General features: G+C 42.5%; 1 protein-coding gene across 1 annotated transcript in view; it reads right to left on the bottom strand.

Annotated features, from left to right (window-relative positions):
* FAF1 (Fas associated factor 1) overlaps positions 1-22,051 on the bottom strand; it is a 188,509-nt gene that overhangs the window by 57,769 nt on the left and 108,689 nt on the right. Inside the window, exons 9-13 of the mRNA XM_077277215.1 lie at positions 19,902-19,997; positions 14,040-14,160; positions 13,322-13,385; positions 11,687-11,768; positions 5,957-6,111 (exon numbers count right to left, since the gene is read on the bottom strand). Of these exons, the coding sequence (XP_077133330.1) occupies positions 5,957-6,111; positions 11,687-11,768; positions 13,322-13,385; positions 14,040-14,160; positions 19,902-19,997 (518 nt within the window). The remainder of the gene's footprint in view (positions 1-5,956; positions 6,112-11,686; positions 11,769-13,321; positions 13,386-14,039; positions 14,161-19,901; positions 19,998-22,051) is intronic.

Here is a 22,051-nt window from a genome sequence, read left to right on the forward strand (position 1 = left end):
AGAGCGCCGAAGACACTGGGTCAGCACCCGATCATGCTCAGATAACACCTTATCCCAGCACATTCCCTCATCACTAATAAAATCACAATAATATTAGACATATGAGGAAAAACTGATTGCAAAAACTGACACATGGACCAAACACTGATGGAGAATTGGTCAGTTGTTTCCCTACGTAGGAGACAAAAAACAAAACACCAAGGCGTCTGAATGAGGCCTAAGATATAGGAGCCCTTGTAAGCAGAAGGTTGATGGAAAGCTGCGTTTTACAGTACCTGCAAAAGGAATCTCAAACATGCGTTCGTTTTTTGTTTATTTTTTTTAGACTGAATTTGAGAACAGCAGCGTTTTTTAGATCTGCAGCTTGACAAATTTTTAAGTGTGGAGCGTTTTTTTTCACCCATAGAAAGCAATGAAATAGTGAAAAAACGCTATAGGAAGGAAAAAAGAAAGTAGCGAATATTTTATTCACCAAAAATGCAGAAAAGCCTAACTTTATTAAACAAACTCACGTGCAAGCTGCACCCAAAAAAACGCAGCAAAAATGCAGCAAAATTTGTGTTTTGAATGCAATGTTTTTACTGCCAAGAGATCAGGTTTTGGCAGGACATAAAAAAAAAATGCTGAGTGTGAACATAGTCGTGTTCCTTTCCTGTTATCTGATTACAATTCCTAAACATTTATTCCGGTGGTCAATAAACAACAAAAAATATATCCAAATTCTATGTTCAGTTCAGCGCTCTTTATTTTATTCTACGTGGCACCCTTTTTAAAGGTGCAGTCAAAAGATCGGAACATAGTGCATGGACGGGCCGGCGGCTCTCCCCACCCGAGAGTGACAGCTGCAAAGAAATCCATGAAGCTGTCACGATTGGGTGGGGAGAGCTGCCGGCCAGTCCGTGCATTGCGTTACCATCTCAGTCCGATTTATACAGCTGTCTGACAACAAGAGGATATACCACTAAATATGTCCAGCGTGCATATCCCCAATTTACTGCACAATTATGCCAAATTTTTGTGCTTTGCTTCTCAAAAATCCTACTGAATGCTGCATTCATACATGACTGCTACTTGCGCTATATATATTATTGCTTTCAATATACAATAACCAATATACTCTGTGTGTGTGTGTGTGTGTGTGTGTGTGTGTGTGTGTGTGTGTGTGTGTGTGTGTGTGTGTGTGTGTGTGTGTGTGTATATATATATATATATATATATATATATATATATATATATATATATATATATATATATATATATATATATATATATATATATATATATATATATATATATATATATATATATTAAAATTGGTTCTTTTGCAAGTGCCCAAAAGAGCAAGGTCCCAGGAGTTTCCTGCTTGAATTTCTCACGGCCTGCCATCTGGAAAGGTACGCAATTGAAAAGTGCCATCTCCTTTCTATTTTTTTTTTTTTTTTTACTGTACCGCTGCCATTCAAAAATAGGATTAGCGCCTTGTGAAAAGAAAATCTTCCTGATTCCTATTTAACTCATTTACTAGAGGAATGGGAACCTGCACCAAACGTATCATTAAGAGAAAACGGACACCCCGAGAGATCGCTAAGCCGCTCACATGTTATCCTCCGATCGAGTGTTTCCTGAGAAGGTTAGTTTACCTGTTTCTGAGACAGGAGAAGAAAAGGCATTTTAAACAGTTAAACCCTAAGTACATCCAGACCGGTCTGTCCGTCATATTCCGAGACGTTCACCTCTTGGCCCCTATTGATTTTCCTTTTTTTTTGCAGCGAGTAATAAAGTGTTCACAAGTGAAGCTCTTGACGATGCAGTGCGGCAATTATGGCCACCGGACAAAGATGGGAACAATTACTTGAGCCCTTTCTTTTGAAACTGAACACTAATAAAGTCATTAGAGGCTGCCCTTGTCTGAAGTTACAGGAACACACAGCATTGTGTCAGGGGGACAATCGCTGCTGGCAGAATGCAAACCTTCAGATAAACCAGGCTGCAAATTGATCTTGACGAATCGGTTAAGGCTGACACTATAATCAAACGCGGAGGAGAAAGGGAGAATATGACTGGGAGAACCCATGCAAAAAAATAAGATCATGGTCAGCTCCTGCAGAGATAACGCACATCTGGTCCGACGATAATATTTTTATACGCAGGAAACAACTGGAAAAAATAAATTAGGATCATCTAAAATGTATGAAAAAATAAAATATTTGTACTATTCAAAAATATATAAACTGTCCAATACTAAGGTACAAATTGATGATGCAAAAAGATTTTTAAAAAAAACTAACCCTCTGCATCTGCAAATAAAAAAAAAAAGTAGTATAAGGCCACTACGCTGACACAAACATAGCATAAGTATCGCAATGCCAGAACCGGTCTCCTCAGCCGGATTGAGAGGCTCATAAACATATGAGGCTGTAAGTTAGACTCCGGAAACCCGCAGATGGTATGGGCACTACTTTCTGGCTCAGACCTGCAGGTAACCATTTGTTTTCTGCAAGCATATCGATCAACGCTGCTGAGACTATTCGTAGTCTTTTCTTCAAGCAAGCATTTAGTTGGTCTGTTCATCACTTTTGCTGTGATTAACTATTGGACTGCTGATTACCTACAACACTGCTATCGCCATCTTTCTCACTTATCACTCACTGCCATTAACCATTTGTTTGCTGCAAGTTCTCTACTGACTATAGTTTATCAGTTACTGTCTATATCCACACTCCTGCCGCTAGAGTCTTCTGCTCCAATTATCTGCCCGCCATCCTGCTGTCCTTGTCCTCACTGATCCATGTGCCATCGCCTTTAGTCCGTATTGCTCACCCTGAACTATACCTTAGAGAATCTACATCACCAGGTCAGCCCTGATAAATTGTTTACTGCTTTCAGTTTTCTGCCATGCTAATGCCATGATACCAGTTACTTTCACGAAGGATGCCATTCTATTAAAAACTATCCATCGTGTAGGTTTAGTTAGCAGGTAGTGAGTGCCATAGAAGTGTGGTGGAATATTATATCAGAAGGGAAAAAGCCTGAAAGCAAAAATCAATCATTAAAGGGTTTGAGCCAAGTGTGGAAGAAACCCACTACCCATGAAGAGTTTGGGTGTGAATGGAGCAGTGGTCGATAAATCTTGCACATATGCTCCAATACTTTGGCACCTCCGGAGATAGCTGTGTGCAGCGTTTGGATGGTTTTCGGCACTCGATCAACTACAGCTCCTTTCTCACCCAGGGCTCTTCAGAAAACTTGGCAGAACCCCTTAATAAAAAAAAAACAAATTAGCACAAATGTTTATATGGCATTCTAGTATTATACAAGGGCACAGGGGCAATGTCTGGGTCCACATAAGTCCCCCGAGGTATGTTCGGTAATATATGGACGGCGACATCAGTGAACAGATGTGACGGGTACGGGAGGATCCGCTGGCACAGCAGTCGGTAAATGCCTATTACCAGTGTATCCTTCTTCTGCTACTTAATAAAGTCCTTGGGTAAAAACATTACAAAGCAATTACATGGCCACCGATGGTCACTCATAGAAACCCCAGTGATACAAGCCCTTTTCTCTTATTAAAGCGACACTGCAATTTTGGTTATTGTAAAATAAAAGGGGCGGCGGAATCAAACAGGGCGCGCGACAAAGCAACAGCAGGTATCCCCCTCTGAATTGAGCCGCTACAGATGGTTATGGGACAGCCCTTCATTCTGCAGGGTGTTGTAGATAAAAGGCTTGGAGGGGGTTTTGTGCGTTTAGTAAAAAATGTTCCAAGTCTTATGTAATAATTTATTTAAGTTTACTTTTGTTAAAAAGGGCCCCGTTCTTTATTCTAGAAAATGTTTCCCCTCCATCTCGTAATCTCTATTGAGAGCAAAGAGGCAGCAAAACATTGCTCAGCTTTCTTCTCCTGCTTTATCAAAGGTCCTGATGCTGCTAAGAGCATAGAAATTGGGCTAGGAGGTCAAACCAAAGTGGCTCGAGATTAGTAATAAGTGATTCTGGTAAAATGCAATTCATCTTATCATAAGAATTAATTCATATTTATAGGGGTATTCTTGTCTGACGTATTCTTTGCACAGGAAAACTTTTTTTGGTTGCGGTCTTCGAGATCTCGGCTTGTTGTCATTCGAAAGAAACTTTCATTGTTTCTGGTCATGTGTAGGACGCACTGGTGCGTGGCTCGTTACAATGCAGGCGGGGTACCATAACGAGCCGTGCACCGGGGAGATCATCATGTGGGAATGGATAGTAGATAGTCATGAGCTGAGAGCAAACCATAAAGGTGGCTACTAGCAATGAGCGGATGTGCTCGGATAAGGTGTTCGCTGAGCATGCTCAGGTGCTAACCAAGTGTCTTCGGCGTGCTCGAAAAATATGTTCCGAGTCCCCGAGGCTGTTCGACAGCCGAAACTCATGCAGGGAATACCTGATTTTTTGGCTTACATCAAAAGGTGCCCATAAACATTAGATCAAAGCGGATAGAAATGAACAATTTTTCCTGGACTGATGAAATGAGCAATCGTTAATTTTGCCTATACATAATCATTAAAAACACCGGTCAGATGTGTCATTTTTTTCTGCAGTGGTTGTATGGAACGGCTGAAGGATGGGGCCAATACAGCTCATGGGCTGATGTCATCAGAAGCATCTTTGCAGCCATCGCCTATCGTTTGATCTGCGATCATTCATTTCTAGGCCCATTTTCATCTAATGAGTATGGCCGGCAATAGATCCTGTGTTCAGACATCATGTGTAAAGTTAGGGGAACTTCAGAGAATTGCTGTGGAGCTCCGGGGAGGAGTGTGTGCTAGGCGGTCTCCCTCCCGCCATTCTTGGCCCACCTACTTCGTATATACCTAATCTTAAAGGAACATTCTGATCCTATAAATATGCGGCATACCCACAGGATATTAAATAAATGTCTGATAGGAGCACAGCATGAACCAGTATGATCCACTTCTTTTTGTATCAGACTAACATAAAATTCAACAAGTACATTGAAAGAAAAGAAAAAATTACGCTGTGAGCACACCATTCAGTTTTTTACGGATCCATTGCAATGATTAGGATATGAATATGTATTTGTTTGATACGTTTCTGAATATTTATTGTACAGCATAAAAATTGATGCCAGACGGATTTAAAAATGTGGATCCGATCACAAGATCCATGTCTTTTTTCTGCTGGTTTACCATTAGGGTGCTTTCACACTGTATTTAGGGACACGCTCGGTGGCCCCATAGGGACATAAGTCCGAACCCCATGCAAAAACGGGATTTGGACTTATGCGCCGACGGGGCCCTAAACTGTAATGGTGCCGGAAACCCAGATGTCGTCTACTACGTCTGAGTGTCCACCTCCATTAGGCGTACACTCCCAAAAATGAAAAATAATGCATTTCAGTGCGCACGATTACAGTCTAAGATCCCGTTGCCACATATGTCTGAATCCCATTTGCAGGGGGTTTGGATATACGCCCTAACCGGGCCACTTAACGGGTGCATAAGCGTAAAGAACCCCTAGATCACTGGCATTATTTCATGCGGCTTATCTCGTACAGTGGGTTTAGGTCATCCATTCTGAACTCCATTTATGCTGACAGATGATTTTTGTATGTATTTTGCAACTTCCTTTTTTTGTTTATTTTATATACTCTGTGCACCAGATGAAGGTCACGGATCTGAGCGAAACGTCATGCATTAAACTGTGGATTGCACAAGTAAAGAAAGCACAATAATTAGCAACTTTCTACGAGTGCCAAATTCTTCAATACTGGACGTAAAAAAGGGACATACGCATGACTAATCATCTCTTTGTTTTCTGGATGGAAGAAGGACGATTTTACATACTCTGCCTTCGAAAGCAGAAGATGGGATCAAATCTCCATTGCCTGGGAGAGCTAAGGATTTCCTATAACTTTTTCCCTGCACTTTCGGGGAAAGGGTCTCTTCGGACTCACCTCGCTCGGTTGGCCTCTCTGGTCATATCCCAGGCCCAAGTGATGAAGTTCTGACTCAAGTAAGAAACTATGGTTTCCGCACAAAGCATCTGGGAGCAGAAGACGTTAGTGAGGACACTCTCGTCGTGGTGGAGGTAGATCGCGAGGAGTTTTCTCTGCAACACATAAGAAAGGAGGAGCGGGAAATGGTAAACATTTTAAAGGAGGCGCTGGAAAAAAAAGAAAAAAAAACGAAACCTAAGATATAAACAAACATACAGATATAAATGTCTAAATTAGAAATTACATAGTTTGTCATGCAAAAAAAAGGAAATATCCAAGTGTCTGGGTTTAATTTAGAGGAAAAGAAAGACTAGGAAAACATCAAGTATAAGTCTGTCTCATCCATTCTGCATTTCAAAGCGTAACTTCCATGCAATATCCTAAGTTACTGTGCTAGAATCTGCCCGTCCTTAGAAGTGCGGGCTAAGGAGCTGTTTACACAATGATTAGGCCCTTAGAATAAGCCGCTATCTCCTGCAGCGAGAGCCCGACAATTATTCATCTGGACCAATTCACAAAGCTGGCGAATATTAAGCACCCATACTGAGAGGACAGGCTGGTGAAGAGGATAGAAACTTCTTAAAAAAAAAAAACCTTTGCTCTGCTTTCATTATTTTACCCTGCGAGGAAATCTCAGAAAAGTGTTTAGTTAGAGAAAAACCCACATTGACCTTGCTCTAAACCCTTTAATCTGTCTTTTGTCATGGAGCCGCTTTGTGGCTGGGGGCTGCCATTTCCAACACCCCCTCCCCGTGCTGTTTAAGAGATTGAAAGAACATCTAAAAAATAATTACAAAATATAAGTGTGAAAGAAACAGATAGAGAAAAGCTGATGAGGCGGAGGATCCGCTGCATTTACAGACCATACGTACATATGGGATATGTATACTGCACACTGATCGCTCCTGTAACTTCTCCAGATTATAATCTCTTGTCCGCCTGCTTCAAATATCACTGAATCGCTGGCGGATTATTAATACCTCGGCCACTAGGATACATCAGCCAATCAGTTTGATAAGGCTGAGGCTATATGGCGACTTTGGTCACGATCAAGGGTCGCTTGGTGCCGCTGCTACAATGCAGCATAACAAGAGTTAATTAAGTGTCAATGAGACCTCGAGAGAACGCTGCCAATCAAGTCGCAAAAAAGCCAACCAGGTTGGACTTCTGACTATTTTTTGCAGTACTCTCAGGGTTGCAATGCGACCCCACTGATTTTACTGCACTGTGATCTAGCAGCGGCGCTGAGTCAGCCTTGGCCGTGCCACAAGTGTAGGAGCCGAAGTCACCACATAGCCCAGACCTAAAGGGGTATTCAAGAGCCCCAAACAGATTAGTCTAACAACCCACCGACACCAGCAGTCTAATGTGTATAGGGGCCCAGAGAGAGGATGTCAGGCAAATTAAGGATCAGGAATGTCCAATTTAAGACTGCACAGATAAGTCGCCGTCAGATGAGTCTGACAGCGGCTTTCTCATAGAGAAAACAGGAGCTCGGCAGGCTTGAGCCCTCGGCAGGCCGGAGCCCTCGGCAGGCTTGAGCCCTCGGCAGAGGAGTTCGGCAGGCTTGAGCCCTCGGCAAGCCTTGAGTCCTCGGCAAGCCTTGAGTCCTCGGCAAGCCTTGAGTCCTCGGCAGGCTTTGAGCCCTCGGCAAGCCTTGAGTCCTCGGCAAGCCTTGAGTCCTCGGCAGGCTTTGAGCCCTCGGCAGGCTTGAAAGCTGCCGAATATGGGAAACTCATGGGAGATAAATGCCGGCCAAACCATCAGCCATATCGTTGTCCGGCCAACAGGCCTGTATGTATGGACTTTAAAATAAACAATAAAAGCAGATACAATTAGTAAATTCTAGCATCACATTTATTATCTGGAGGTAGAAACCCCCTATATAATAATTCACTACCGTTTATGAAGATAGAAAAGTGGGGGTCAATATTCTAGAGTATTACAGAAGGCGTAGATGCCCCTGTATTGTGTACGGGATGGGAAGCGGAGTCTTGACAATAAGCTTACTGTGATAATATTATCTCCTAAAGGGGTCCTCTAATATCATATATTCCTTCCACACCTACAAGATACACCATAAATGAATAGTAGATGTCAGTACCACAACTCTCTGCACAATGGGGTCCAGTCGTGTGCGGCTTCCAGAGGAGAGGTGGTCAGAATTCATATATAGATGGATGGGAATTTCTCAGGGCACTGTTTTCAAGATAAGCACTGACTCCATTTGTGGGACCCGCAATTACTATACATTTTTATACAAGACTAGCTGAAGAGCCCGGTGTTGCCCGGACACAGTAACTAACTGTGGTTAGTTTTAACAAATTATACGGGCATAGTAACTAACTGTGGTAAATTATAACAATTATCCTCCATCTCATAGTCCCGTGCCCATATACCCATCATACATATCCTCCATCTCATAGTCCCGTGCCCATATACCCATCATACATATCCTCCATCCCATAGTCCCATACCCATATTCCCATCATACATATCCTCCATCCCATAGTCCTGTGCCCATATAACCATCACACATCCTCCATCCCATAGTTCCGTGCCCATATACCCATTATGACAATCTTCGCCATGGCAACCATTCTGATATCATTGTCGCCATGGCAACCTATTATGACATGTCCGTCACCATGGCAACCATTATGACATAACCGTCACCATTGCAACCTATTATGACATCATCATTGCCATGGCAACCATTATGACATCATCGATGCACTCATATATATATATATAGATATATAGAGAGAGAGAGAGAGAGAGAGAGAGAGAGAGAGAGAGAGAGAGAGAGAGAGAGATGGGAAAACCCTTTTAGGCTCTGTTCACATTGCACTTGAGCCAGAAAAGCCCCCCACGCATGTGTCCATTGTATCCTTAGTCCTCCGTTCACGTGATAAGAGGCAAAAGGAATACCCTTAAGGTCTATATGTCATTGAACCCGCAGCACGAACAGCTCGTTACTCAATAGGGTCGTGGTCGAAGAGGATTGGGCATGTGGAAATCCAACATGCACTAACATTTATCTATTGCACGAGGCCATCTCCACTCTTGTTCTGTATGTAAAGGGTTACAACAATCCCATTAGGATCACTGTTGGTCTAACCGTCACCAGTCCCAAGAATAAGGGACCCAAAATCTCTCATGTGCCTGGACTGGTAGTCCGCATCCGACAGAGCCGCGTTATTCACTTTTATAGGATCCATGGAACAAGTAGATCTGTCAGTCCCATAGAAGTTCATGGAGATGGAGTCACACCACAGGAGGATTTGGGATCCTCACACTTGACCAGTAAATAGGTAGTAAATGGATTTAGTGAGAAGCCACATTATGTGTTATTTACTACTGGGCATAAAGAAAATCGGCTGAGGATTTCCATTTCTTATATTAGAAGGTTTGGCCGCTTCTTGGTCCAAATTCTGGTATTTGCAGGGATGAATGACTGGATCTGGACCATCGCAGTCCCGTAAATATTTGGGTCTTGCCTACTGTGATCTGAAGCACACTGGCAGCTTATAAAAAGATGTGGATGGGAATAACTCAATGAGCGCAATGGAGGGCTACGGCTGCAAAGTGGCCCCCAGTGAGCTGGTCTTGGAAGGGATTTCATTAAATTGGGGCAGAGTGTGATATCGTGAGAAACACGTTATCAAATGGAGTGTTTTACTTAGTGATTAAGCAGATACCAGTTCACGAAGTTCTCCAAATCCCCCCTAATCCAGGCACTCCAATAAACATTTAATGAGCAGAGCGGTTCAGAAAAGGCTGGCGGGGGATTTAAACCTTCAATCTTGTTTTTATTGACTGTGGAAACTCAATTTCCAACTCCAATTCATCTGCTCTCCGACGATTCTCCGGATTTTTATATTAAACGTTAGAAGTGTGAAACTAAGATGGATAGAAATAGACCTAAAGGCAAATAGAAAGGCCCTGCTGTGAGATAACTAGGGGCTGCGAGGCCACATAGCGACTGACACATCATTAATGGAGGCATTCGGAGACTATTCCAGCTCGTTTTCTGATTTCTCAGGAAAATAAAATCATTTCACTGAGAAAGAAACACTAAAAAAAATCTATTTCTAAAAGCTTCAGCGGGAAACAAATTAATCACGGGGCTATTTTAAAGGGTGTTCTATAGTAGACAACCCTTTATTGAGTCTGGGGTGATGAAAAATAATTCTCCTCTCCTCCTGGACGTAATCAGTACTGCATCCCCTGATGATCCCGTCATCAACATCTAGCAGTGGCGTCACGTGAGCGCTGAAGTGTTTACATGCCGTCTGAGCCTGTTGCTTCTGTTTGATTAAATATGAACACTGCAGACCATCAGCCATTGATTGGCTGCAGCTCTCACCCAACATCTGTCACATGTTGATGCCAGTAGATCGGTGGGAGACGCAACCCTGTGTACAGAGGAGCAGTGCCAATCCTGGAGCAAGTGTCTTTTTTCCTTACGTACTTGGACCCATTAATGGTGGACAATCCCTTTAAGAACCTAATAGTTGGAGCAATGCCAGGAGAGATGAGCGCTGGCAACATCAGCTCTGGAGGACCAGTCATATCCTGCATTACATAGACTACTCATTGATTTCAATGGGGACAGTCCAAAATATAATTACAGCTGTGGGGATGTTGCAGGAAAATAAAAAATTTAGAGAGACCCAGTATCAACTGACAGTCTATTGTGCACAGGATTCTCCTGACTCTCAGGATAAGGTGCCGGCGTGCCCGGAGGAGTCTGGCCGGCGTGCCCGGAGGAGTCTGGCCGGCGTGCCCGGAGGAGTCTGGCCGGCGTGCCCGGAGGAGCCGATTATTCAGCTGTCAGCTATCCCAGCTGGCTCTCCCTCTGCCGAGTGCTCCTGTGTTCTTAAAGAGAGTCGCTGTCACACTCCTTCTGATCCCGCTGAAAACAAAAGGATCGGCTGCCGAAATCGAACATGCTGGATCTTTCTCTTCCCCACCATCATTTTTCTGGCGAGAGTCAGGAGCCCCTATAAACATGAATCTGTTGGATGAGCCAGTGAAAACAGGCAGCTTCGGCCGATGCTAGTCTCATGTGAATGGGGGCCTTTACTTACAGATAGTCACTGGCTCTTTACTCTTAGGGGACCATTTTTGCAAGTAGGGACCCTCTCTAGAACCTCTCTATGTTGATTTTGAGGCTGCCATCATCTTGTAAGGCATTACCAAAACGATTTTGCTATCTGAAGGGACTAAGTGGGCGATTATGGCAAATAGTTTGTCTCTTCACTCCTGGATCCAACGAATGTTGAAGTCGGTTTGAGTTAATTAAATAATTAATAACAATAAATTAATAATTGTGAATTATGCACCTTAATTATTAACTTACCAAACAGTCTAGCTAAAAGATATTCTGCGGTTTTGAATTTAAAGCTCCTAAGTAGAACAGTGTTTCCATGGTTACAGACTACAAATAAACTCTGGGTAGTCAGATCCTGCAGCCGTGTTACGTCTCTCCACCCTTTCTTTCTCCTAAAGTGCCAAATGGATGTTAGCAAGAAGATCTGCGGGATCAGACTACATGGAGTTAGCTGTGAGCTACCATGGCGACATAAAGGTCTGAATAGGACCTGGAAACACTTCTTGGAAGTGTTTATATCCGCAGCAGTCATGAATAGAAAATAACTAAAGTGTAAGGAATTAAATACTTACATCTCGAGCTTTCCCGTAGAATGCCTCCTGGAAGGAAGCCTCCAAGGAACCAATGAAGAACACAGGATGGCACTCACCGTACCTAAGAAAGTGAGAGGAAACTGTCAATTATCAGAAAACTAGACTATGGGCTGCCATGATGAGCTAAGACCATCAGAAGAATGAGAGAAACTGCACTACCAGGCACAGACCACAAACAAGAGTGGCGCTATGTCTAGTCAAATAATGGCTGGATACCTGGTGATCAAACACATTGATGCGATATTGTAGGCTGTCATACAGCTCGACATAGGGATAAATTCTCTGAAACACAATGCATGTATACACTACGGTTCCAAAGTTTAGGGTCACCCAGACAATTTTGTGTTTTCCATGAAAACTCATACTTTTATTAATCAAATGAGTTGCCAAATCAATTGAAAATATAGTCCAGACATTGACAAGGTTCGAAAAAAAGATTTTTATTTGAAATAATAATTTTCTCCTTCAGGCTAAGTGCACACGTTGCAGAATTGCCGCGGAAATTTCCACGGCAATTCTGCAACTCCTGCCGCAGGTATATCGCATGCGGAATTGGCATGCATTTTCCCGCTAAACACTAGCGTTTTACAAGCATAATTAGCTTGCAGAATGCTAGCGATTTCCAAGCGATCTGTAGCATCGCTTGGAAAACTGACTGACAGGTTGGTCGCACTTGTCAAACATAGTGATAGAGTGTTAAAAATAATAATAAAAAAAAATATCATGATATTCTCACCTTCTGGCGTCCCCCGGCAGGCTTCCCGCTCCTCGCGATGTTCCGGTCCCAGTAATGCTTTGCGGCATGACCCCAGATGAAGTAGCGGTCTCGCGAGACCGCTACGTCATCACAGGTCATTTTCACAATGCATTACTGGAACAGGAGAGTTGCGAGGAGCGGGAAGCCTGCCGGGGGACGCCAGAAGGTGAGAATATCATGATTTTTTACTTTAATTCTTTTTTTTTTTTTAACAATTACGGTATATGGTACTCAGGGCCTGGAGGAGAGTCTCCTCTCCTCCACCCTGGGTACCATAAGCACATGATCCGCTTACTTCCCGCATCATGGGCACAGCCACATGCGGAAAGTAAGCGGATCAATGAATTCCTATGTGTGCGGAATCCACGCGATTCCGCCCCCCAAAAAATGAACATGCTGCATTTTTTTCTGGAATGCGATTCCGCTGCGGAAAAAAACGCAGCATGTGCACAAATGCAGAATGCATTCTAAAAATAGGATGCTTAATGTGAGCATTTTTTTGCATTTTTATAGCACTGTGCACATTGCCTTAAACTTTTCTTTCATCAAAGAATGCTCCCTTTGCAGCAATTCCAGCATTGCAGACCTTTGGCATTCTAGCAGTTAATTTGCCGAGGTAATCTGGAGAAATTTCACCCCATGCGTCCAGAAGTTCCTCTCACAAGTTGGTTTGGCTTGATGGGCACTTTTTGCGAACCATAAGGTCAAGCTGCTCCCACAAGAGCTCAATGGGGTTGAGATCTGGTGACTGCGCTGGCCACATCTGCTCCCATGGGAGACCAGCAGAACTTTTATTTCATCTCTCTGAATTAAATGTACATTTATTTATGCAGATTTCATTGTGAAATGTCGTTTACCTGGAGGAGAATTCTGCCGTAAACTGCAGTAAAGCGTCAGCCTCATTTTCGGCATTTTCAGGCACTATAAACATGGGGAAAAAAATAAATAAATTTCAGTAACTTAAAGAACAAAAAATAACAGATTAAATGAATTACAGTTAAGAAACATAAAATCATCTAATATGTCACTGAATTATTGAAGAGCTCATCGCTGTGTATCTATGGATTACCAGAAATCACAATATAAACAGCATACGGTGGTAAGATGATCTCTTAGACCTGATGAGGCGGATGTACTTTTTTTGAAACTCCATGTCTTGGTAGAGTTTTTAAGTTTTCCAATCTTATATCAAAGTGATCATTTAAATATATGGTATGAAAAACTTTCAAGAGCATTAAATAGCCAATCTGCCTCATAAGGTCTAAAATACTGACTTAAAGGAAACCGGATGGTAGATTCGTGCTGCCAAAAGCATGAACCAAACAGGGCATACTTTGAAAAGCCGTCCATCCGGGGACCATGTGTCTCAAATCAGTAGTCAGAGTTAGTTTCCTGCCATCTTCTCCTCCTTCTCTATCCCTCTGACTGACAAGAGGAATGGGTCCATCAATGAGGTGAGAAGAAGCTGCCGAGGATCTGCCTTGGACTGCTCATCCGAGACACATGGTCCTAGGGGTTTTTCAGTGGATGCTTTGCCCGCGGAAATCTCATTTTGTGAACGCTGCGTTTCCTTACTCATTGGAGACTTTCTAAGTGCAGGGCTCATGCCGAAGATCTCTCCATCATCCACGCCAAATTCTGTAGCATCTTCAAAGTCATCTCCGTCGCTGTCACTGATCATGTGAATATCTGTACACTGTTGGGAAAGGAGAGCAGGTTTAGCTACTTCTGAACACAAGATGAATCAAACTGAGAACTGATCTATTACTGCCATCCTCGGAAGGAACACATGCATAGAAAAAGCCCCATTTCCATCACAAACATCTGCACGTCTGATTGATGTGTGCCCAGCACCACTCTGGTCCTCTTCTGGCCCACGTGACCGCTCTGCAACATTTCCGGCTCACAGACTGTCTACGATCTAAAGAGTTTCTGTTTTTTTCCAATGTATATTTATGAGACTCAGAACAAGACTTATAGATTTACATTAAAAAAAAAAAAGCAACTTCCGTTCCATGTATAAACCCCCGTGTGAGCCGGCGAGTCCGATTTCAGGTCACGGGCCCGAGAAGAGGACCAGAGGACTGGAAAAGGGAGAAGGTAACGAACAATAAATATCTTAATACACATACATTATTAGGAGGGTTTAGAAAAAGAAAAATGTGCTGAAACTTCTTTAAACATTTTAAATATGTTTATAATAGACTAATAAAAGCAAAAACAAATATTTAAAAACTCCATTTTTGGTCTCCGCCATGACCTTAATAATTAGAAAAAGAGTGATGAACAAAAAAAAATAAAAATTGGGGCAAAAATCACGCACAACTACATCATAAGAAAAACATCTTAAATCGCACTGTGCAGTTATGAGATTAAATACACACACTTCAGAAAATAATTACAGCAATTAATGTCATTTCACCATGCAATTTTATTAGTTAGTTTTGCAGGGATAAAAAAGAAAAAGTGACTTTATAAATCTATAAATCTGCCAGAGCTCCGACTTCTACCTGCAATTACAATGTAACCCGGCGATGCCGGCGCCGCACCGCGATATCCAGCACGGGTTAAACATTTATAAAACAAATACAGGTTTTATATTGCATCTTAGCTCTCAGCGTCTTTGGCTCATGTGTGATTGCATTAATGTAATGTTCACTGTGACAATGCTAATTCCTTTTTAAGTACTGAAGAATGCCAAGTAATAGGATAAAAATTACAGTGCTCATTTACAGAAGAGAAGTAATCTGCAGATGAAATAGCCAGGTTACTTCCTGTTATTTACAAAGGAGAATTCAACCGGAGCAACGCGATTCGAGCCAGCAGGAACCTGAACGTCTCTGTAAATGGATGCTCAGTTCACTCCTTCTAAGGTTGCACAAGTGTAAAGTGGACAGTAAAGAGTCAGGTTACTGCTCTGCAACATAATAGAGTATGAGTATCTATATAATGGCATGTGTGCATATATAGCTATATAGAAGTGTGTATAATATATATATATATATACACACACACACACACACATACACTTCTCAAAGAAGTAAAATGAACACCAAAATCCCACATCCTAGGTATCACTGACAAACATTCCAGTTGTAAATCTTTATTCATTGCATAGTGGAATGTGTTGAGAATAAAACCTAGAAATCATCAAAGTAAATAACAACTAATATCCCACGGAGGTCTGGAGTTGGAATGATGCTCAAAATCAAAGTGGAAAATGAAGCTACAGGTTTATCCAACTTCAGTGGAAATGCCTCAAGACAAGGAAATGATGCTCAGTATTGTGTGTGGCCGCCACGTGCCTGTATGATCTCCCTACAACGCCTGGGCATGTTCCTGATGAGGTGGCGGATGGTCTCCTGAGGATTCTCCTCCCAGACCTGAACTAAAGCATCCGCCAACTCCTGGACAGTCTGAGGTGCAACGTGACATTGGTGGATGGACGCGAGACATGATGTCCCAGATGTGTTCAATCGGATTCAGGTCTGGCAAAGGGCGGGCCAGTCCATAGCTTCAATGCCTTCATCTTGCAGGAACTGCTGACACACTCCAGCCACATGAGGTCTGGCATTGTCCAGCATTAGGAGGAACCCAGGGTCAACCGCACCAGCATATGGGCTCACAAGGGGTCTGAGGATCTCATCTCTGTACCTAATGGCAGTCAGGCTACCTGTGTCGAGCACATGGAGGGCTGTGGGGCCCTCCAAAGAAATGGCACCCCACACCATTACTGACCCACTGCCAAACCGGTCATGCTGCAGGATGTTGCAGGCAGCAGATCGCTCTCCATGGCGTCTCCAGACTCTGTCATGTCTGTCACATGTGCTCAGTGTGAACCTGCTTTCATCTGTGAAGAGCACAGGGCGCCAGTGGTGAATTTTCCAAACCTGGTGTTCTGTGGCAAATGCCAAACGTCCTGCACGGTGTTAGGCTGTGAACACAACCCCAATCTGTGGATGTCGGGCACTCAGACCATCCTCATGGAGTCGGTTTCTAACCGTTTGTGCAGACACATGCACATTTGTGGCCTGCTGGAGGTCATTTTCCAGGGCTCTGGCAGTGCTCCTTCTGCTCTTCCTTGCACAAAGGCTGAGATAGTGGTCCTGCTGCTGGGTTGTTGCCCTTCTATAGCCCCCTCCACGTCTCCTGGTGTACTGGCCTGTCTCCTGGTAGCACCTCCAGCTTCTGGAAACTACGCTGACAGACACAGCAAACCTTCTTTCCACAGCTCGAATTGATGTGGCATCTTGGATGAGCTGCACTACCTGAGCCACTTGTGTGGGTTGTAGAGTCAGTCTCATGCTACCACGAGTGTGAAACCACATCTAGCATTCAAAAGTGACCAAAACATCAGCCAGAAAGCATTGGTACCGAGATGTGGTCTGTGGTCCCCACCTGCAGAACCGCTCCTTTATTGAGGGTGTCTTGATAATTGCCAATAATTTCCATCTGTTGTCTATTCCATTTGCACAGCAGCATGTGAAATTGATTGTCAAACAGTGTTGCTTCCTAAGTGGACAGTTTGATTTCACAGAAGTTTGATTTACTTGGAGTTCGTTTTTAAGTGCTCCCTTTATGGTTTTGAGCAGTGTATATACACACACACACACATATCCATGTACTCATTTGCACATAAACACATATGTATATAGACACACGTTATGCACACATACCTACACACATACTATGTATATGTATATACATAAACACATACACCCCATACATACAAGTGCTTTTCACTAAATTAGAATATCATCAAAAAGTTGATTTATTTCAGTTCTTCAATACAAAAAGTGAAACTCACATATTATATAGAGTCATTACAAACAGAGTGATTTATTTCATCTGTTTATTTCTGTTAATGTTGATGATTATGGCTTACAGCCAAATAAAATACAAAAGGCATTATCTCAGTAAATTAGAATACTTTATAACACCAGCTTGAAACCCCCCGGAGCTTTTTTCATTTTTTCGTTTTTCACTCCCTCCCCTTCCTTTCAGAAATAACTTTTTTATTTTTCCGTCAATATGGCCATGTGAGGACTTATTTTTTGCGGGACGAGTTGTACTTTTGAAAGATACCATTGGCTTTACCATGTCATGTAACAGAAAACGGGAAAAAAAATTCCAAATGTGATGAAATTGCGAAAAAAAGTGCAATCCCACACTTGTTTTTTGTTTGGCTTTTTTCTAGGTTCACTACATGCTAAAACTGACCTGCCATTATGATTCTCCAGGTCATTACGAGTTCATTGACACCAAACATGTCTAGGTTCTCTTTTAACTAAGTGGTAAAAAAAAATTCCAAAGTTTGCTTTAAAAAAAAAAAAAAAAAAAAAAAAAAAAAAATTTGCACAATTTTCCAATACCTGTAGCGTCTCCATTTTTCATGATCTGGGGTCGGGTGAGGGCTTATTTTTTGTGCATTGAGCGGACGTTTTTAATTATACCACTTTTGTGCAGATATGTTCTTTTGATCACTCGTTATTGAATTTTAATGCAATGTCGCGGCGACCAAAAAAAACGTAATTTTTGCTTTTTGATTTTTTTTTATCACTACGCTGTTTAGCGATCAGGTTAATCCTTTTTTTTATTCATAGATCGGGCGATTCTGAACTTGGAGATACCAAATATGTGTAGGTTTGATTTTTTTAGTGTTTTATTTTGATTGGGGCGAAAGGGGGGTCATTTGAACTTTTATTTTTTTTATTTTATTTTTTACATTTTTAAACTTTTTTAAAAAAAATTTGACATGCTTCAATAGCCTCCATGGGAGGCTAGAAGCATCCACTACTCGATCGCCTCTGCTGCAAATAGAGGTGATGCACAGATCATGTGACGGGGGTCAGCGGAGCGCTTGTTTGACAGCGGCATTTAACTAGTTAATGGGCGCGGGCAGATCGCAATTCCACTCACGCCCATTGCGGGCACATATCGGCTGTTGAAAACAGCTGACATGTCGTGGCTTTGAGGTGGGCTCACCGCCGGAGCCCACCTCAAAGCGGGGGATACTGCCAGCTGACGTACTATCCTGTCAGCTGGCAGAAAGGAGTTAAAATCCAAAATGTTGGCCCACTGAAGTGTATGTTCAGTAAATGCACTCAATACTTGGTCGGGGCTCCTTTTGCATCAATTACTGCATCAGTGTGGCATGGCATGGAGGCGATCAGCCTGTGGCACTGCTGAGGGGTTATGGAAGCCCAGGTTGCTTTGATAGCAGCCTTCAGCTCGTCTGCATTGTTGGGTCTGGTGTCTCATCTTTAATATAAGATTGAAGATGACAACCTCCATGCAAAGTTCCTTCATAAACAAGTGACAAGTGACCGAGAGGAACTGACGCTCTGATGCTGCTTTGAAGGTAAATGGCCATCAACAAATATTGAAGATTAGATTTTTGTTTTGTTCATTCGCTTTGCATTTTCTTAATGGATAAAAATAAATTATTAACTCTTCTGTTTTTAAAATCATTCTTACTTTGCAGCATTTTTCCCACACCTGCCTAAAGCTACATCCATATGATACCGTGCAAATGTTTCACAGTAGGTAGGTGTGGAAAATATGCTGCAGAGTAAGAATGTCAAGACCCTCCAGTTTAACCCTTTCCCACCACGGCCAATTTCCATTTTCGTTTTTTTTCCTCTCCTATCAGCCATTTTTTATTTTTTTTTGTCGACATGAAGGATTATTTATTCTTTTGTTGTATGACACCATTCACTTTACTATAAAATATACTGAAAACAGGCTAAAAATTTCAAGTGGTGCAACATGTACAAAAATGCAATTCTATCAGATTTAGGGGTTTTTATGGTGTTCATTGTGTCGCAATAAAAATTACATGGAAGCGTGGTTGATCAGGTCAGTACGATTACGGCATTACCAAACACATACTTTTACTTCTGAACTTTGCGAAAACAAACCCTGGTTTGTGTTACAATTTGCTAAGACCAATAACTTTTTTGTTTGCTTTTTAACACTGATGGGGATGAGTCAGGAAGTTTTTAATTTTTTTTTAGTGACAAGCTGTTTTGAGTCGTACCAATTTGGGTTACCGTATATATGAGTTTTATTACATTTTTTTGGAGAGGATAGGACTGAAAAATGCCAATTTACGATTTCTCTGGGGGGGAGTGGCTGAGCACTTACCGAGCCTCTGCCTCCCAAGATTGGTTCGCAGCCCAGTATCGGTCTCTTTAGCTTGATTGATAGCTGAGTAACATCCAGGCAAGGAAATCAGACCGTGAGCCATTAATCAAGAAAAAGAGGCTGGTGCTGAGTGGGGAAACAACCGGGGAAGGCAGTGGCTCCTTAAGTGCTCTGTCATGCCCAGAGCACTTAACGTCTCATTTGCATAGAACTTAAAAAGTTGATTTCTTGGGAATGCAAGATCCCCAGTGTGACAAGTTGCCCACTTATAGGACATGATGGTGCCATTACCTCGTCTGACTGTTCTCTGGTTTGTACGGGGGACGTCCTTCTACCCACTGTTAGTCGATGGCATGGAAAGTTCAGTCCTGAAGCCGCCAGCGTCATCTAAGAGACAAAAGGAAAAAGGCAATGAGAGAATAAAATGTCTCAGACATGAACGAGATCTCCGCGATTTCACATCTACAAGTAATTGAGAAAATTCCCCCAGGTTAAAGCAGTCCGTGAAAGTCTGATACCGTCTGTGAAGACCCCTTTAAATGAAGGATACCCCAGGGACTGTTTTATTTCTCTTTGGTATATGTTCCCATCTACATAAACGCTGCCAACCCAGCCATTACCCATGCTGAGGATGGGCAGGCTTTACCGCAGGGTAATATCAATGCCTTGTGGCGAGGAGGAAATCACAGGATGTCATATTATTTTACAGGTTGAAACAGGCAGATTATCAGTTCTGGTTACAAGCTAGAGCAGGACCTGTCTGGACTGGCCCGGTGTAGAGGCTCGCCCCCTCCGGCGGGCGCACACTGCTCCCCCTCGCTTTCCCTAATTACACTTCAGCAGGATCAGCTCTATTAACGGGTCACGGGAACAGGGAATGAGGACGACTGCAGAGACACAAGCTCAGACATTGGGGGAACAATTCTGCCATGGCGGAACGGAAAAACCCAAACTACCGCAGTTCCTTAAAATAAGTCATTATCGCTACTTTAATTCCTAAATTTGCCTGTTTCCGTGAAGTTGTGAAAAATTCTATTTAGCAACTTCTCACTTTTACTTGCCACGGAAAATCGTGTGGCAACCGATAAGGCCGAGAGTCTTCGTGCCGGTTGTAGGGTTGTGGTATTCCCATCTCTAAGATCCTATCCCAATATGTAGTAGGTGTAATAATAATAATAATATTAACAAATACTTCCGATAAGAAATGTAGTATAGTTCTTCTGATTCGCTATGCTGCTTTTCCCATATGCAGGGCATTGCAGTAAACATGATTAGGACTACTAGTATCTAACTGTGACTATATCAGTGGCTGTAACCATGGAGACCTAAGCTACTGCAATGCACTGCACATGGGGTAAGCAACATAGCTAATCAGAAGAACAATACTACATATTTAATTGGAGGTATTTGCTATTATTTTTATTACACCTACTACATATTAAGATATGATCTTGGAGAAGAGAATACCCCTTTCATGACATACCTGCCTTGTGATGCAATGTTATGTTCCCACTAGTTATATGTAGGAGGTTTATGTACAGGGATTGCTCCTGTTCACCAATGAGGCTCACAATTAGATCTATTGGTCTCCGATGCTCATTTGCTGCAATATTACAGGAAGCCCATTATCTACGAGTATATTTTAGAGCTCTTATTCGCATTCCCGAGTCCAGTGCTGCCTCACCGCCGCTGTTCCAGTCTTTGTTGATCGGCTGCAGTGAGGACGACACGTCTGCAGTGTTGCAGCCAATCTCTGAGCTCAGCAGCTAATGCTGTCTATATTGGCAAAGTCACTAAACACAGCCATTGGCAGCATTGTGGTCGAAGCGACACCAGCGCTGCAGCCGATCAACGAAGACTGGAGGAGAAGGGGATAGGCAGCACTGGAACCAGGGAATGCAAGTAAAAGCTCTGTTCGCATTTTTGGTGCCATCTAACCGAGCGTTCTTTAACACAAGCAGGAAATACAGGGCCCCATGTTCCCATACCATAAACAATGCCTTTTTTCTGCAAGTTTCAGCACCAAAATCCTCTGATTATGCCATTTTTAATGTTTTTTAGTCTTCCTTTTTTGTGTGTTTTTGGTGCAGATTTGCTGCAGCATTGTGCAATGCATTTTTTTAATGCAGAAATGTCAGGATTAATCAATTAGAAATTGAAGCAAAATAATTTAAAAAAAAACGCTCCAAAAAAAACAAAAAAAAACCCACACATTTCGACAGTGTCTTTAGACGCAAAATGGGCAGGAGTTTTCAGTAAAACACATCCCCTTTAAAGGGGAATTCTCAAGTTTGGAAGTTATAGATGGAAAAGGAAAAACGGGTTGGGGAAAAAAAAAGCACTTTTACTGGACTTGGCCTCAGTCCTTCTAAAAATCTGCTGAAAAATATCCTTCTCTTTCCTCATTTAGTGCACAGAGGCCTAATGTTGCCGGTTCGCCC

Source organism: Ranitomeya variabilis, chromosome 8 (assembly GCF_051348905.1).
Source record: "Ranitomeya variabilis isolate aRanVar5 chromosome 8, aRanVar5.hap1, whole genome shotgun sequence".
NCBI classification, from domain to species: Eukaryota; Metazoa; Chordata; class Amphibia; order Anura; family Dendrobatidae; genus Ranitomeya; species Ranitomeya variabilis.